This window comes from Antennarius striatus, chromosome 7 (assembly GCF_040054535.1).
Source record: "Antennarius striatus isolate MH-2024 chromosome 7, ASM4005453v1, whole genome shotgun sequence".
Classification (NCBI taxonomy): Eukaryota; Metazoa; Chordata; class Actinopteri; order Lophiiformes; family Antennariidae; genus Antennarius; species Antennarius striatus.
Window position 1 is genome coordinate 20,616,534 of NC_090782.1, and position 18,181 is coordinate 20,634,714.

Genomic DNA, 18,181 nt, shown 5'->3' on the forward strand with positions numbered 1-18,181 from the left:
ATTGATGGGATATGTTTAGAGAGATTTTTGTCTTTTTTTTTTCACATGCTACGTAGCCGACAGGCAAAAAGAAAGAACATGATCAAGTTGTTTCTGTGACCTCTTAGTGAGCGGAGATCCCCATAACCACACGGCGTTCTGAGATGCTCACCGCTGCCTGAACCTGCGTCCAGAAAGCTAAGCCTTAAAGACGAGGGAGTCATGTAGGGTTAGCGCTAGCCTGATTCTGGACCCTCCAGCTCTGCATTAACTAACACGCAGAAAGCAGAGCTGAGCGAGGCAGAGAGCCCGCAGAATCGGGACACTGACTTAAATAATTCAGCGCTGCCTTGTTTCAGAGGTTTTCACAGGCACTTGAGCGCCCTGTGAAACAAATCAACCCCTGGGGCTCATTACCATTTGGCCGTGAGCCCTCTGGAGCCTTCTTAAGCTTTGGAACGCTGCCGGGCCTCTTTTTCCTTTTCTTCAATGTCTCCAGTTTGGCTGCAACACCGCACATCTTTTCTTTTCTTTTTTTTTTTTGACTCGGTTCCTCTAAGGCTCAACTGAATGTTTTGCCATTCACTTTGCTTTTGGTTCATTTTATATTCGCATCTCCCTTGTCTAACTTTCAAGTTTTCACATATTACCTGGTGTAAATTATTCGATTAAAATGGAAAAGGGGAGGGCCAAGCATTGTTGACCTTGTGTCTCAAAACTTGATGTGACCTCTGCTCCTGTTTGTGGTTCCTATTTGCATACATATTAGCGGGTCTGAACGCCAATCTTCACTGAGCAGCTTAACCCAATGAGTCCCTTGATTTGCATGCTTTTGTCAGTCAATAATGGATTTGGCTGCAACACTGACTGATTTTAATGGAAATGCAGAGATCTGGCTGCTCTCTAACAGTCCTATTTCTTTTATTTCTTTTTTTGTTTGTTTCTTGTGTGTGTTCTTTTCTTTACATATACCCCCCCTGCTTATTATTTCTGTCCCCTTCTCTTTTTCTATCTCTTACTCTCCTGCCTCCTCCCTCGTCCTTGTCCTCTTTTTGTTTTTTGTTTTTTGCATGCGTCTTCCTACTTTAGCTTGAAATGGCGATTGAAAACCTCCAAAAGTCTGAAGGAATTGCGAGTCACAAAAGCAGCCTGCTCAACAGCCATGTAAGTCAACAAGGAACTTTTTTGAACAAGGACATGCAGGAAAAGGAAAAAAAAGAAAAGAAATGTGAACCTTTAGGCAGTGTGTTCTGTAAAGGTGAACACACTACCTACAGGCTAAGCTCTGCTTTCCCTTCTGCATGATGCCACTGTCAGACATTATTGACTCCATTAGCTGTCATCTTTGAACGCTTTGAAGAATGCATCCTTTTTAAATGTCCCTGCATGAATTTAAATCGATGTTTCAAGTTGATGCACACAGATTTTGCAGTGTAACCTCTTCTTCATCTCGTTGGGAGGCTGTCACTTAGTTATAACTACATTTCATTAAAATACCATGAAATATAGTCTTTCCAGACTTTTTTCCTACACGTGGGAAATGTGTGGTTTGGATGATTTTTTCCTACATTCTAACTTTTTAACCTCAGCTGTCGTCGCGCAACTCTATAATCTCCATAACATGAATGTATGAATAGTATTTGACATATCAACTTTAAATCTGACTTGCAAATTATTGCATTTTATGCTAAATCCTTAGGTCTGTGCTGTTACAGATAGAACACACCACGTCCTGCTCAGTGCTGACTGTCTTTGACATGTGCTCAATAGAAAATGTCGCTCGAACTATACTTGACGGTTCACTCAATCATCCATTCCTCATGCCGTAGTCTATTTCTTTAAAGAGTGCAGGAGTGCAGTTGATTTTAAAACAGGCTACTGCATGATGTGTGTGTGTGTGATGTGTGTCTTGATCATAAGATCCACTGCTCCTCTTTTATTTCTGGACAGGTGAACATCAAAGTGCAGCGTTATGCGCCAGGGCCTCACTCACGGCACCGCTGTCTCTTCCTCTCTCTGTCTTTTTAGCTGCAGTGGCTGCTGGACAACTACGAGACGGCGGAGGGCGTGAGTTTGCCCCGCTGCTCCCTGTACAACCATTACTTACGTCACTGTCAGGAGCAGAAACTGGATCCGGTCAACGCGGCCTCCTTCGGCAAGCTCATCCGCTCCGTCTTCATGGGCCTGAGGACCCGCCGCCTCGGCACCAGGTACAAACAGGAAGACGGATGTCGCAGCAGCTGAAGATGCTGATAACAGTAATCATGTAGCCATTATAGATGTGACGAATATGATGATGCTTATAAGCATGGGAGACTTGCTGATGGAAGAGTGTAATGATAGTGATTACGCTGATTGCAAGTCCTCTCCTCCTCACTGGCGTTTCTCTCTCCGAATCTACCAGAGGCAACTCGAAGTACCATTACTACGGCATCCGAGTGAAGCCGGACTCGCCGCTCAACCGACTGCAGGAGGACAGCCAGTATATGGCGATGAGGCAGCAGCCTGTCCACCAGAAACAAAGGTCAGCATTCTCTCCCTGTCGGACTGTCTCCCTCCTTCCCTTCCAGTTTGTCTCACTCTCTGTCACATCTTTCAAGAATCTTCTGTTCAGTGCCATTTTTTGGAGTATTTTTCATTTGTTGCAATAAATAGTTTCTGGGTATTTAAAAAAAAACAAAGTTAATGTATTAGTTTGATTTCGTTATTGTTTACATGTCGTTGTTACATCGTTATCATAGTTAACTTTTCCTATTCCTCTTGAAGTTGTCTTTATTTCACCCTTTTCATTTCCTTTCACAGTTGCCCAAATATTTAACCAAACTGTAGTCAGGGCCACCACATAGTGCTCATGTTTAGTTTTGTATGAAAAAGGTTCTTTCATTGACCGGTTGTGAAATGTTTGGACTAATCACAGATGTCCTGGTAAAGTCAGCTTCATGTGGAGATGATCCTGCTCAGGTTTGAAGAACAACTGAATGCACCTCCTGATCTGAAATGTAGAAGTTTACCCCACGGGGTGTCAGTGCACCATGACATCACTGATGGGTGTGGCTGCAAGAACAGCAAAGCACACTGGTGACGTAACTGTTCTGGTGGATGGAGTAGACTGGAATATTTCAGTCAGAGACGGTGTGGTGGAACTCAGCTGAACGGCTGGTTTATATATAAAAACACAAAATACACGGGTGTATTTTACTCTTAGACGCCATCAGGGTGTGTGCCGCCTGGCCCTCAGACCCACATTCTTTCTTATCCTTGCTGTCCAAGTCCTGTCAAACAGTTAACCCTGAGGTGATGTCCTCCTAGGTTCAAACCTCTGCAGAAGGTTGACGGCATGTCTGACAGCCTGTGTGGGAGCTCTCAGCACTGTAGCAGCACCCCAGAGCAGTCAGTGGCCGCTCAGAGCCAACACCACCAGCAGTACATAGGTAAGGTCTTCCTCACGCCGGCTGTTTTCTGATCACTGCCTTCTTCCTCGATGATGTTGTTTTTGTTCTATTTGAATCCAAGTGGAATCTGTTTGACCATCGTGTTTGATTTACTCAAACATATGTTATAAACACACACAGTAACTGTCAGGTTTGTTGAATCAACCATCAGCCATCTGGTTTGCTCAAACTGTCCAAGGTTTTGTTTCTGTGTTGGTGCAGACTGAGCTGATAAAGATGTCACAGTTAGCATTTAGGTTCCCTCTCCAGAGGTCATAAGGTAATGTGTGTGTGTGTGTTACTGTCATTCAATGAGACCTGTTTGTATTTTTGCTCTACGCAGACATGTCACACTCCTTGCCTCCGTTTCACCCCCCTGCCTTGGGCACGCAGCCTCTCCCTGAACGCATCAGCATGAACGACATCAAGAAGCTGCAGACGCTCTACAGGGACCACTGCGAGGTACGTCACGTGACGTCCGTCATGCACATCGTACCTTCCACTATCTTTAGAAAGTTTGACCACATATTAATTTCAAGCTTCGGTATGCTGATAAATAGCGAAGGCTAAACATACAAAGGCTGACAAACTGATATGGGGATGTGGGGGTTGTGAAAAAGTGAGCCTCCCCCTCCTCTCTGCTGGATGCTAGCTGCTCGAGGCTACATGAGCTGTTAGCATTATATCAGATCAGGTGTGTGTGTGTGTGTGTGTGTGTGTGTATCCTGATTCTGGTGTGTTATTTTTCTGTACCTCCTTTTTTTTTTTGTCCGAAATCACATCACTGAGCCGCTCCGCCGCCCTCAGTGACCTTTTCCTTTGTTTCCTCTATGACTGTCGCTGTTTTTTTATTTTGATCCTACCAAAGCAGACGTGCTTTTACTCTCTAGAACACATGAAAACACTGTAATCCACATCTGAAAACAACCCCCAGCAAATACAATTTTATTTCATGAGCCTTTTGGAATCGATCTAAATCGTAGCGGTAGTCACAAAACGCTTCGCTGTGAGCCAACAGGTGTCCAGCCTCGACTGTGAGGAGCTGAATTGTGATGAAAAATCTAGGAAAATAATTTATTGTATGTTCATTTCAGAAGACCACCCCTCCCCCTCCTCCTTCCTCCACCCAGGATGAAACACACCAGGAATAAGGAGACTAGGAATAATACTGAATATTACAACGTGAGGGCTTTACAGGCTGTGATTAAAGCAGCGAAGCTCTGGCTTTATCATATTATCCCTGCCCTCCCGTTGTCCAGTCTCACCACGCTCCCTTTGTTCCAGCCGTCTTTTCATCTCGGTGCAGCTTTCAAGACATGCCAATTAACCTTTCAGCGCTCTGGGTGGACATCTTGGTGTCTTTGTGGTGGCCTCCCCCCGGGGCCTTTGTGTTGTCTTGTCTCTGGACGGGTGCATGGGTTCCTGTCTTTGTCTGCTGACGCATTTCTGTCACACCCGCCTCTCATTGCCTCTGTGTGTTCACAGTTTATGCATTTTACTTTTTTTTTTCTTCACCCCCCTCCACTTCTTTGTTGGCCCACAGTGGCCTGTTAACACATGAGCCCAGGCTTTTATTGATCTTCATTTAAGCTACAGCACGAATAAAGTTAACAAATCAGCACCTCAATAAAACAACAAGCTTATTCATTATGCATTTAGATTGATCTGTTTGATCGGGGGTGTATTCAGATTTGTGTGCAGACCCTCACTAACTTTTTATTTTTGTTGCTGTAACTTAAAATATTCATGTGTCATTTTGCTCCTTAAAATTTCTGTTCAACTCAAAACGATTAGATGTTAATTGAAAGTAGAGAGCAACAAATCACAGCGTGCATCTACGTGTGTCGTGTGTGTGCGCACCGATGTTAAGGGTTAAGTTTCAGGAATCTGCGCTGCGGGCCGTTCGTCCGTCTGCCCTTGTGCAAGTGAACGTGTGTGTTATTCCTCCTCTAAAACTATTTGTTTCAAAGCGCGCTGTTTTTTCCTGTAACGCTGGAAAACCGCGGCGGCGAAAACGCTCTTGTTTTGGAGGGAATGGGGGAATTCTCCTTTTTTTGTTTTGGAGTCCTCTGTTTGACTTGTTGCTGGGGGCAACCGTAAACAAGGTTGCCACAGCAACTGCCGGAGAGGAAGCAAAAACATATCATGTGATTGGAGTCTACACCGCCTGTGTAACAAGATCCCCCGCGGCAAGTGCGTGTGTTGCCAGATAGAGAAAGAGGAGAACCTCAGGGCGTCGTGAGCCGTGCGCTAGCACTAACCGTAGCCACACACCAAGGGGCCGCACGCAGAAACCAGAGCTGGACGTCTGAATTCACGCTCAGGCTTCCTCTGAACGCCCCCAGCAACACCCATAGCTCTGCTTTTAATGTTTTAACTTTCTGCTTTATGATCACCCACCAGGTTACAGATTTTTCTATCGTTTTCCCCCGATTCCTTTTTTGCTTTTGACTTCACTATATTTTCTTTCTGAGAGCCCCACATATAAACAAACAGGAACAAGGAAGTTGCGCGGGTTAGTTCAGGTCAAGGCAAAAGCGTGAATAAATCTACCAGATTAATGAGCTTTTATAAAAACAAACAGGATTAAAAAAAAAGAAAAACTGTTAAATGAGTGAAAAACAAGTGTGTGTGAACGCCGAGCGTGGCCTTGAGGATCCTCCTGATGATTAATGCGCGTGGAGCCGTGTTTAAGCTGGCTCATTGTCTAACCAGGAGGGCCTGGAATGACTGAGAGGCTGCCTGCCTGTTGAAACTTTGTTGTGTGTCTGGTTGCCATGGTTCAGCTCTGTATGTTTCCCCCTCCCCTCTCTCTTCCTCCTCTTTCCCCTCCTCCTCCCCCAAACCCGCTCTGCTGCAGGCTACTTTGGATGTGGTGATGAACCTCCAGTTCCACTACATTGAGAAACTCTGGCAGACCTTTTGGTATTCAACACTACCATCTAGTGACGGAAGCACCGCCATCCCCAACAGGTCAGATCACATGACCAGGAAATAGAAAGTTGTGTTAACCTCGTTTAATAAAACTCACAGTTTCCTCATTCTCACTTTTTTAAAATTCATCTTAAACTACGACTGTATTTTTTTTTCCACTGCAGCCTGAAGCGTTTCACATTTTTTCTGCTGAGTGCAGAGGTGTTTTATATGTGATGTTTATCCCTCCCGTCTTCGTTGCAGTGATGAAGACCTGGAGGGTGTGATCCCCCGGGAGAAGCTGGTAGCTCTGTGTAAATACGAACCGGTGGTGCTATGGATGAGGAGCTGCGATCACATCCTGTACCAGGCTCTGGTGGAGATCCTAATCCCTGATGTGCTGCGTCCCGTTCCCAGTGAGCCCCTTCTGATGTTTTTAATCCTTGTGATTTTAATACGACTCCATGAAATCTCACTAATATCCCAGTATGAACACTTTGTGATGCCACGCTTATCCTTACATCAAGGGGTGGCTGAAATCCTCTGCCAATGTTGCTGCCGGTTGTGTTTGCACGACTCTAATTGTGTGAAGCGCTATGTAGTTAAATGCCTTGCTGTAATCCGCGGTTGTGTTCCTTCAGGCACTCTCACTCAAGCCATCCGCAACTTTGCTAAGAGTCTGGAGGGCTGGCTGACTAACGCCATGACCAACTTTCCTCAAGAGATCATCCGCACCAAGGTTAAAAGAAAATCCAAGATCCCTCAATTAACCAAAGTCATTTTGATCGTACAAAACGTGTGATTATTGTTTGTGTCTCCACGGTGACGCAGGTGGCGGTGGTCAGTGCCTTCGCCCAGACACTGAGACGCTACACCAGCCTGAACCACCTGGCTCAGGCGGCTCGCGCCGTCCTGCAGAACACGTCTCAGATCAACCAGATGCTGTCCGACCTCAACCGGGTGGACTTTGCTAACGTGCAGGTAAACCTGTCGTCAGGTTAACACAGAAAAGAGAAAGACGTCATTCTTAGAACGTCACGTCACACACGAGCTGGTTTCCAGCTGTCGCTGCTCACGGTGGTTTCTCGCTGAATGTGTTTGGGTGTGTTTTGTTTTGTCTAACAGGAGCAGGCGTCATGGGTGTGTCAGTGTGACGAGAATGTGGTTCAGCGTCTGGAGCAGGATTTTAAGGTCACCTTGCAGCAGCAGAGCTCTCTGGACCAGTGGGCGACCTGGCTGGACAACGTGGTCTCTCAGGTCCTGAAACCTCACCAGGGGAGTCCCAGCTTCCCCAAAGCTGCACGACAGTTCCTGCTCAAGTGGTCCTTCTACAGGTACGGGGGGGGGGCATAATGAAGCTGCTAAAATCACGGTGCTAGTCTGGCTTGTGCTCTAAAAATAAAAGCAAATTCAGCTTCTGCAGTCTAGCTTTACGACGCTGACTCGAAGCAGCTTTTTATAGAATCTACTTTTGAGTCCCTCTTCTTTTCCCGCAGCTCCATGGTCATCAGAGACCTGACCCTCCGTAGCGCCGCCAGCTTCGGCTCCTTCCACCTGATCCGCCTGCTGTATGACGAGTACATGTTCTACCTGGTGGAACATCGCGTGGCTCAAGCAACCGGAGAAACTCCCATCGCCGTAATGGGAGAGGTAAGAAGAAGACGTGCTCTGATTGGTCAAAGCAGTGGAAATTACTGAGTTGATTTGCAGTCCTGCTGACCAATCCTCTCTCGTCTCTTGAATCACAGTTCAGCGACCTGAGCTCCATGATGCCGTCTTTAATGGAGAAAGGTAGGCATGTGATTTTCAGCGAGTGGAAGCTAACTGGTCCTGTGTTTCCCTAAAAATAAACAGATTCATCCAGCAATATTCTCGGAAAAAAAGCCCCCTTTGTTAGTTATGCCCTCAATTCCTGGTAAAACCTTCTAGCTAGTACTGTCTGTGTAGCAACGCCTGAAGGTATCCGTCTCTGCGTTTTGAAACATCCTTCAGTGGGATTAAAATAGGCAGTTTATTTAGAGTCGATATCACATTCATCATCCTGCTCCTGGAAATTGTCACCAGCAGTAAAACTGCAGCTGAAAATAGTTGCGTGGCATAAACTACTTCCTGTGGTGTGAAGGGCCCGGCTCTTTGATTTAATTACTGCGGACAGTTTAAAAAGTCAAGCCATTCAACCTTTTAATGACATTTTCTGGCTGAGCATAAAAAAAAAGTGACATGAGATCCTTGTTTCGACCTTTATGTTCTGGGGGATAATTTGATATCGGATCTTGAAACCTGATTTTAACGCTCCTCCTCCTCCTCCTCTTCCTCCTGCGCCCCCAGATGCGTCCTTCTCCGACGAGATGAGCGACCTGGGCAGCGACGCCGACGCCTCCAGAGGACCTACTGAACCGGCCGTGAAGAGAGAAAGGATTGAAATGAGCCACCCTCTGCAGGAGATGTGAGTCGGGCCTGAACACGTGGGGGGGGGGGTCGGATTGAAAGATGCACAGATCAGCATCTTGTCATGACCCCTGAAACGGCTTTCAGGACGGACACGCTGCCGCGTTCTGCTGTCAGTGTGTGTGTGTGTGTGTGATGTACATAGAGAGGAAAGTAAAGAGCGGCTCGTCCCCTCATTAGTGAAATCTTTCTTCCAGGAAGCTCATGTCTGTTTTGTTTTTTTGTTTTTTTTTACAGCGGTTTGATTCTGTTTTTGTTGCTACTGTGAACGACTTTGTGCAGTACGTTTTCATTGGATGTGTAACTTTTGGAGTGGTGGCGTTTTGTGATTTTTTTTTTTTCTTTCTACCTTTGAACTAGCTGTGCCATGGTGTCATTTCAGTGCCTTAGATCGCTAACTTTGAACCCACCACTACAGATGTCTCTATCTACCCCTCAGCCGTGCCTCTACTGCAGTATGAATGTATCGTCTCCAAACCTCAGCCATTCGAAGCACCTTTAACATTGATTAGGTGTAGGTGTGTAATCTCCTCGTTGCCTCTGCTGCAGCTCGCAGCAAAAAAAAAAAAAAATAACACACATGGAAAAACCAACATGCAACCTTCTGACCCAAAGCACCTCTCCTTTAACAGCTCCCACCAGCTCAGCCAGTTGTGGCTTTATGGGGCAACGCAGTTGTTCCAGGGCGTTACCCGTTTAAGACAACGGTTTAACGTTTAGTAAAATGCGCTCAGACTTAGAGGAATGCACCCGCGTCTCCCACTCCTCCTTCATTTGATGTAAATAATTCTCTTAGAACCTACGATAGCTTCTCTGTGTGCTGCATTCAGGAAAGTCCTCATTTAGTGATTTTGTAGTTTCTCAGCTGCTGCAGAGTCAGGATTACTTCAAGAGTATTTTTCGCACTAAAAGGCGCACAGGACTATAAGGCGCACCTTCAATGAATGGCCTATTTTAACACGGTTTTCACAAAAGGCACTGGATTATAAGGTGCTCAGTTGGCTTTTAAGAAAATTAAAGGCTTTTAGGTGCGCCTCATAGTGTGGAAAATACTGTAATCCATTTAATGGGAACCTGAACTGGAATCTTGTCTGCGTCGCGTCCTGATAAAAGGCAGTTGTACATTTCATCCAGGGATGATAATTCCGTGTTTCTTATAGTAGTCTGACCTGGAAAACCAAAACCCTTAAACAAAAAACAAAAAAAATAAAAAAAAGGACCTCGCTGGCATCTGAGGACACAAGCGCCCTGACAGTAACTTTTGACCTCATGCTGTTAACTCAGATTAAAAGATAATGTTTGGTTTGAGTCAAATATTGTTATTTGGGGGAGTTTGTCAATAATAAATTATACATATACATATATATATATATAAATATATCTTTGTATGATGTAGAAAGTGTGTGCTCTGTGGCCTTCAGTCTTTTCCTGATCTATCTCCTCACCGTCCTCAGTCGGTCAGCTTATATCAGAGGAAAAGTTTTTGTGTAATTGATTAGACTTGTGTGTGATAAATTTATCTCTCAAGGTACGCTATTAGTACACGATTAAAAATGTCAAGAGAAATTTCTATTTATATGAATTATTGCGATTTGATTGCCGGCAGATTTGTGTTGAAGTCGATTGGATTTATTTCTCCCTCTTCCTCACCTCTCCTCTCCCCGGATGGTTTATGTCGTAGCGATGAGAATTCTCAATCTTCAGTTATTTAAGGCTTTTTTTTTGTAACTTGTGCCTGTTACAGTAATTTGCCTTCAAGTGCTTTGGGGAAAAAAAAGTAATTTGTGTACTTTGTAATGTTTTGTAAGGCTGTTTTAGATTTTTTTGGCGGAGGATTATTTTTTATCGAACTAGATCTGATTCTTCTTACAAGTATACTGAACCCTTATTTTTGTGCATTTTTAAACCTGTTCTTGACTATACTTTAAACTAGCCTAAGAACAGAAGATGGTCTGTTATAAACCGAATAGTTCAGCTGTATTTTGTACTTGGTCACAATGTGTAATAAAGTGGTGTACACCAAAAGGTTTCAGCATATTTGTTTTATTCAAATATTAATGTCACAAAACCTCGGTTTGGAACAAACAGCGGATTTACAAACTTTCTTTTTCTAAGGTTCTGTAGATGTTTTCTCAGGTGACTCGGATCCTTTTAAGAAGCTCCAGAGATTTCAATACAGTATTTACATAATTTAAAAATACTAACATTTCTAACATGATGCTTAATTTGAAGTCTCAGAACACAATATGGAGATGGAATAGAAAGATTTCCATCCTGCTAAAGGCAGTACGGCCAACCGTACAGCACACAAATTAAATCTGACAAGAAGTAAAGGCTTGGTCCTAAAGCAGCAGGACGCCTTCAGTCATAAGTGCACATCGTCCTTGAAGACTGAGAACCTCGTCACCTCCTACACGAATCCTCTCTTCTGTCCAACCCAGAAAAAAAAGTGCAAAGTTCTGTGAACCTGCATCAACGTCCATTTGGAGATTCACAAGGAGCAGCTTGCCATGTACTTTCCTGTCAAACACGACAAAACTAAATGTTAATTCACTTCACAGTGCAGCTCAATAACAGACTATTCATTGCGTTAGAACGGTTTTTCATGACACATAAAAAGTTCAGTCCAAATAACATTTTAGTTACTCAGCCAATTAATCCCTTAAAGGGTGGTTGTTGTTTTTTTTATTGCTTTTTTTTTTTGAAGCACTTTTTTTTTACGAGTGGTCTGGAAAAGCCTAGTATGAACACTTATCAACCGTCTAGAATTGAACTGTTTTAAACATAACCGAGAGGTTTTTTATAACAACTCTATAAAAGTCTCAACTCCTAAATGACCTTTGATTCATCCAATCGTGAACTAAAACATTCATGGAGCTCTCTGAGTGCGTCCTGCTGACGGTGTTTTGTCACCTGTCGTGAACCGTTTCTTGACCAGCGACATGCGGTAGCGGCTGCCCACCAGCTCCACGTCCATCCCCGACAGCGAGGCCCCAGAGCCCACAAACTGAACGGCCAGGTTGGGTGGGGGGCCTCGGGGAACCTCCAGGCACTGCCAGCTGACGCACAGAGTCCCTGAGCCTGAGACACACACACACACACACACCAGAAACATGACCTCACAACAACAACACATCCTTGTCTGATGAATGTCACACTCTGGTCTGCGGAGGATTTTAAAAATAGAGCTGGACTTGATCAGCCGTCGAAGTGCTGTGTTCTACTGGTGCGCTGCTCGTAAAAATTTGGTGCGTTTATAACTGTTTTAGTGGCTTTTTATCACCATTTTTTCTTTGTTTAGGTTTTTAAAGGGGCAGTAAACTCATTTTTAAAGTGACATATATTTTGTTTATCATGAAAAATAGAAGGATTTTTTTTTTTCACATGTCGAGCATCATTTCTTTGGTCGGAAAACCTTAAAAACTGCGCTGCAACAGCTTCCATATGCAGTGGTCACGTGGGGTCATACGTCATCAGCGAATCCCATCGCTTCATCAGTCAAGGGCAGCTATTAGAACACAGTGCGATCACCGAAGCGATAAACCCAACAAAGCCATGGTTACCTGTGAGGTGAACGGTTGTTCCAACATCACGAGAGTTAGACACAAAGATAGGAACCTATCTTTATTCAAAATATTTTTCTGGAAAGCTTGGAAGGAAATGGAAAGAAAGGATAATCAGGGTAAAAATGATCCAAAGATCCGAGAATCTGCCATGAGCACCGAGATGATTTCCAAAGAGATTTGAAGGTGAAATAATTTTCCGACAGCCCATATTATTTATTCTGAATTCCCAAGGTTTAGTGGATAATTAATTAATTTCTGGTGCTACTCGGGGTATTGTATAAATGTTGTTTTGACCAGATTATCACACAATTATGAATAAAAGACATATTAATATAAACTAGAGTTACACAGTCCAACAGTAACGACTGGTGGTTAGCTCAATGCTAACATAATATGGAAAATCCCATTGACGGGCTTGCATGAAAGTAGCGCGATTAATTTTTCCATAAACACAGTAAACCAAAACGGGACATTATAACTAGTTGGACATCTCTGTCTGAATCTGATTCAGATGAAGACACCTGGGATGAGTCGCTAGATGTCCAAACTCTCATCCTCCGCATACATCGGGGGATAATTATGGGGGATAATTACCCACCCCAAGTGGGTTCAGAGGGAACTCATCCTCAGTATACTGTCGGCTCGTGGCGCTGATACGGATTCACGGTGATGTCTACAATTGCGTCACTTCCGCTGTCATGGCGCGCTCCATAACTAATGATAAATTTAGTTTTTGTTAATTCCCCATCGCTCATAGAAAATAAAAATGCCAGCAAGCCTTTTGTTTAATTATGTGCTTCAAATACAGACCTGGTTCATTTTGAATTTACTTTCCCTTGAACACAAAAAAGATTGAGCTGCTTCACCTACACTCCCAAGGCTGCTGCTGCTATTTTTAGAGAAAAATAGAAGCCTTGTGACCGAGGACACTCACGACAAGAAAAGCTCCATTTGTGCCGATGTAATGATAACCACTATCAGTACACGCATTGTGTGATTCAGAAGAATGTTTAGGAGTGAAAATCACAGCAGAATAATAGAACATGATTGATGCACCTGGAATTGTAAAAGCAAGGGGAAAAAAAGAAACCAATTATGAGATACACTCTTTTACAGTTCTGACTAATGGTGTGAAATTTAATTGAATTCCTGCAAAGTGGTAATTAAGCAAAAGTTTTCAGCCTTTATTTAAGGCAGCAAAAGATTCTAAACATAGCAGACAAAGTCCAGTAAGAAAAATAGATTTAAAGCAGGACTTCAATCAGTTTAATGATGAATAAATTCACAAGAAAGCAGTATTTTTAGGATAAGCAGAGGAGATATGATGACCTTTAGGGGTTTGTCATTGACTCATAAACCAGAGAGCTCTTCTATCTATAAATGCTTCCAGCCTGTAGCATCCCATCAGTCACTGGCAGCGACTGAACACTCTCTTTCTCCGCACCACGCCTGCGGCGTCACACTGAGGTAATAAAATATCATTATATAAAAAAGCGAGCGCAATAAAAAAGAGAAAATGCGCTGGAAGGAAACCTCGAGCTCAAATCAGATTTATTTTAGATGTTCTCATCTTAAACTTGAGCCACAAAAGCGTCGGTTATAAGCAGTGTCTTATTAGGGCTGTGAAATAAGAGCAACAGTCAGCTTGGCAAAGGATGAAAGATGGATCTTTTATGTTGGTGTCGGTTCAGCGTTCGCCGATCACCTCCATCAGGCTGATGAGAGCAGCTGGCAGGATAATGATACAGCTTCAGGGCTTCAAGCGTTGAAAGGGAGAAAAGACGCGGAGCCCAGAGATCACTTTTGACATTTACATTATACACGATAGAAATAATAATCTAAATGGAAGGAAAATGAAAGCCTTCGATGCCGATGTTGTGAAACTCACAAAACAGGCTGAGGATGTTAGAAGTCAAGGTCAGGATTCCGTCTATGTTTACCCAGGGAACACTTTCATATTAAACTTTCGGGCTGCTAAAATATAGGAAGGTGTCTGAGCTCTGACCTTTGCTGTGATTGGTCGGGGAGAGGTTGGGGAGTTTCCACAGCAGCCGTCTCTCCTCGGCGTTCCTGCAGAGAAACAATAAGTGAGGATGAACTGTCCTCGTTGTTGTATTTGTACGTTACCTCAACTTTAGCATTTCAGGGTGCACACGCTGCTCACCAGGAGGCGGGTGGCTGACACTGCAGGTCGGTGGCGGTGTGGTCTAACGGCAGCAGCACCTGGACAGAGGCGAGCTGGGTGGAGGGCGCGGTGGCGGGGCAGCAGTGGTAGTCCAACGACACCCGAGTCACCGTGCCGCTGCGTTGACACTCTGCGGACAGCAGCAGAGGCGCCCGAGCCGGGTCCTGAGACGACACCTGAGGAAACAGACTGGAGTGAGGAACGGGACGGGCGACCCGCGTCAGGGACAGAGGCTGACTCCCAATCCCCACCTGATATTTAAGCAGGCCGACGTTGTAGTACGACGCCTGAGGGTTGAGCTCAGCCTCCCTCTGCAGGTAGAGCTGCAGGGCCGGCATGTTGAACCAGAAGTCTCTGGAGTCCGGGTCACTCTGAGACGGATCGCTGTGGACACACACGGTAACCATGGCATCCAGCAACCGCCACCGCAACGTGGGTTCAAACACACAGCACAGCCCACCTGTAGAGCAGCTTCTGATTTGGCAGGAAGTGATCGATCCTGGAGATGTTGATGAGTCGGAAGCTGAGCACGGGAACGTTGGGGTTGGAGGTGAAAATGCGCGTGATGCCCGCAGGGAAGGACATGGTCAGGTCGCCCGTGATCTTCACCAGACATCTGGGGGGGAAGAAGGAAAGAAAGTCACAGATCGACATTTGAGGTGAATCCTTTGAATTCCTGTTACCGTGACAACATGTGACTAGTTTGCTGGGATCTACTGACCGGTTGTGCTGTCCTCCCTTAAAGTAAGCGTTGATGCACTCGGTTATGGCCGCCGCCACCGGCCAGGAATCCTTCGCGCTGAGGGAGATGGGACTCGGGCCTCGTGACAAGTGCACTGCAGAGAGGAAAGAATCAGACATGACTCCTTAATGTTTATCTGCCTCCGGTCCAGCAGACGTCCTGCCTCGACTTCACGCTGGAGGCTCACTCTGTCTCTGTTGGTGTTCCTGTGGCTGATAGGGCAGAGGTGATGCTTGTCCCGCCCTGGCCGGACTGGGAGCTCTGTTCTGACCTCCTCTGTCGTTGTCCCGAGCCTGAGGCCCCCATTCGCTGGGGCTGGAGGAGGAGGAGGAGGTGAGGGAGGGGCTGGGCTCCGGCAGCGGGGAGGAGCACAGAGATCGGGACTGAAACACAGAAGAACGACCCGATCAAACAGGAAGTTTTCAGAAACAGTACCTAAATTTTTTTAATGATATTTACAGTTTTGACATTTTGGAAACAATGAGACGGGTGATGCACTCGGTTATGGCTGCCTCCACCGGCACAACAGACTATTGATGAAAAGTTGCAAGAAGCCCTGCGAGAAACAGGAACTAGACTTCATACTCACTCTCTCACAGGCGCTGAGTCGGCCCGAATTCCTCTTGACCCGGGTCGCCCTCGGAGGAGCAGCTCCCACTTTCTCAGCGCTGTGATGTTTGGACCCTTCCACAGAGAAACAGAGCGGCTCAAATGGGATGTCGATCAAACAGCGAGACAAGATTCCATCCACTCAAAGTTGTTTCGAGAACAGCCAGAGACGAGCTGAGACGAACGAGCTGCCAAAAAGAAAGCTGGCAGAAACCCGAAAAACATTTTTATGGCTGTTTAATTGAGGGATTTATCATCTGAAGATTCTTCAGAGGGATTATCCTCTTTAACAAATCCAGAATCATTCGTTCTCCATTTAAAGCTTCGCTCTTCTTCTGGTTAATTTCATTCTCTCTCTTTGAGTTTTAACAAAGCATTGCTCTTACACAGATTTTGATTTAATGCACTATTTCATAATACTTCTGATTTCTCTACTGGGAAAAAAAACATCCTTAAAGTATTTGTGGAGAAAAACAATTGAGACATTTTTAATTCTAGCAGCAGTTAAAGCTCCAGCTGATCAGATCTGCCGTCAACAGAATGAATGAATAGATCTTTGGTTGACTAATAACCATAAAATAAACACGTTTACTGTTCTTGTCATCATCCAAGTGATATGAATCACTCCAACAAACATCCTGGCAGCTTAATTACCGACTAAAACAGGGTTTAGCTGAATAAGCCCTAAATGAGGGATCAGGCCGGCCCCTGATGGAAGGATTAGGCTTCATGTCGGCTAATTAAAAAGGCGTTCTGAATGCAGGGAGAACTTTCATTAGAAATCTTCTAAATTAAATTAAGAGGCGTGGATTTCATTACCTGTGAAAGCCGATAGATTATAGAAAGTATATAGATAATAGATCCAATTTTAAGTTTTTAGAAATGAAGGTGTTGTTTCCGACTCACAAACTGCTGATGATTAAATGTGTAAAACCCAGGCGTTGGTTTCCAGGGTCAAGGAATTTAATTTGGTATGAAACAAATTAAAGCAAAGCGTCATTGTCGTGGCGATAACACTGTAGCACGCTATGTTCTAGCTGTAATTATAAGTTGATGATCTGTCTTTAAAAATCACGGTTGACGCCGTACCTTCATGATCAGGGTCTGTTTCATGATTATTTGCTGAATATTTTCACGTCTGCGGTCGAAAACTAAAACGTCAGAAGAAAAACCACCAGTACCCTTGTGTGAGACGACACTGCATGATATCTGCGTGTTCAGATCCAGACAGTCCTGGTCTTTGTCTGTGGAGAAACACAGATCCTCCTGTGGCCCAGAATGCCTTGTGAGCGGAGGGGCGTTCCTGCGTGGCTCGCTCTCTGACGATCGGTGTTTCCTCCTGTCTCCTCCGCCTCCCGCTCCGTCTCCTTTCCCTCCTCCTTCTTGTGTTTTGGAACTGTTCGGGGCTCCGGAGACGCTTTCGCTGAACGGGTTGTGGACGGAGTTCCAGTGCGTCGGCTCCTTCTTGGACTGGGCTGTGGGTAAGGAGCCGGTCGTACCAGTGGAGTCGATGCCGCTGCAGCTGCCGCCGTGTGGAGGGATCAAGCCGGCCGCTGCCGCCGCCAGCGATGATTGGTGCGTCGGGCTGCCGATCATTGTGATTGCAAAAGGGTCGTCAGAGGTAACAGGAGGCGGGAGGCTCCGGTCTCGCTTCCTGTTTCTATCCTTACACTTGGAGGAGGATGAAGAGGAGGACGAAGATGAGTTTGGGAATGTCTTGTCAGTGAGGGTCGTGGCGAACGGGTCACCACTGGCCTCGTGGGCGTGGCGAGGCGGCGGCCGCGCCCAGGCGTCAGACAGGTTTAATGTCTCCTGGGTGACGGTCCTTTCAAACGCAGTGAGGAAGGGGTCTTCCAGGGGAATGTGCTTACAGTTCCACACCGACGACTCCATCTCAGGGGGCGGGAGGGTTTGGGAGAAAGCAGGGAACCTCATTGAGGAGGGGTCCATGTCTAGGGCCACACGAGAGGAGCGTGACGGGGCAACGGACCACACGCTCGCCGGGTCGTCCTGCAGGTGTTGATGACTTCGACCGGGCGACGGGTCGCGGAAGGTGGCGAGAAAAGGGTCTGCAGGTCGTCCCAGCGTTTGCGTTTGGTCTTTATTCTGTGAGGCAGGAGGCCAAGCCGCCCAGCCCACCAGCTCAGGGGAGGGACCAAGAGGCTGATGGGAAGGCGAGTCCAGACCGGAGTCTTCCACGTTCTCCGGAGAGGAGGAGTCCGACGAGAAGGCAGCATCTGATTCACATCAAACACAACGCAGGACGTTAAGTGGCGTCTGATTGGATCTTTGGTTACCAACGCAACAC

The 18,181-nt window shown here is 45.6% G+C and overlaps 2 protein-coding genes across 9 annotated transcripts in view; one reads left to right on the forward strand and one right to left on the reverse strand.

Moving 5' to 3' along the window:
• rfx2 (regulatory factor X, 2 (influences HLA class II expression)) overlaps positions 1-18,181 on the forward strand; it is a 56,994-nt gene that overhangs the window by 12,216 nt on the left and 26,597 nt on the right. For 5 of the 6 annotated variants that reach the window (XM_068319791.1, XM_068319793.1, XM_068319794.1 and 2 more), the window contains 13 exons: positions 1,069-1,143; positions 2,008-2,189; positions 2,384-2,503; positions 3,289-3,410; positions 3,754-3,872; positions 6,271-6,383; positions 6,588-6,739; positions 6,965-7,062; positions 7,155-7,304; positions 7,449-7,657; positions 7,820-7,973; positions 8,072-8,114; positions 8,652-8,769. In XM_068319791.1, coding sequence (XP_068175892.1) covers positions 1,069-1,143; positions 2,008-2,189; positions 2,384-2,503; positions 3,289-3,410; positions 3,754-3,872; positions 6,271-6,383; positions 6,588-6,739; positions 6,965-7,062; positions 7,155-7,304; positions 7,449-7,657; positions 7,820-7,973; positions 8,072-8,114; positions 8,652-8,769 — 1,655 coding nt within the window. The remainder of the gene's footprint in view (positions 1-1,068; positions 1,144-2,007; positions 2,190-2,383; positions 2,504-3,288; positions 3,411-3,753; positions 3,873-6,270; positions 6,384-6,587; positions 6,740-6,964; positions 7,063-7,154; positions 7,305-7,448; positions 7,658-7,819; positions 7,974-8,071; positions 8,115-8,651; positions 8,770-18,181) is intronic. The other variant, XM_068319792.1, reaches the window with a different exon arrangement.
• Positions 10,812-18,181, reverse strand: part of fcho1 (FCH and mu domain containing endocytic adaptor 1) — a 35,623-nt gene continuing 28,253 nt past the window's right edge. For all 3 annotated transcript variants that reach the window (XM_068319790.1, XM_068319789.1, XM_068319787.1), the window contains exons 18-27: positions 17,055-18,110; positions 15,854-15,948; positions 15,452-15,647; positions 15,244-15,358; positions 14,983-15,138; positions 14,774-14,906; positions 14,502-14,698; positions 14,343-14,407; positions 11,685-11,852; positions 10,812-11,291 (exon numbers count right to left, since the gene is read on the reverse strand). In XM_068319790.1, the coding sequence (XP_068175891.1) occupies positions 11,263-11,291; positions 11,685-11,852; positions 14,343-14,407; positions 14,502-14,698; positions 14,774-14,906; positions 14,983-15,138; positions 15,244-15,358; positions 15,452-15,647; positions 15,854-15,948; positions 17,055-18,110 (2,210 nt within the window). In that variant the 3' untranslated portion in view covers positions 10,812-11,262. The remainder of the gene's footprint in view (positions 11,292-11,684; positions 11,853-14,342; positions 14,408-14,501; positions 14,699-14,773; positions 14,907-14,982; positions 15,139-15,243; positions 15,359-15,451; positions 15,648-15,853; positions 15,949-17,054; positions 18,111-18,181) is intronic.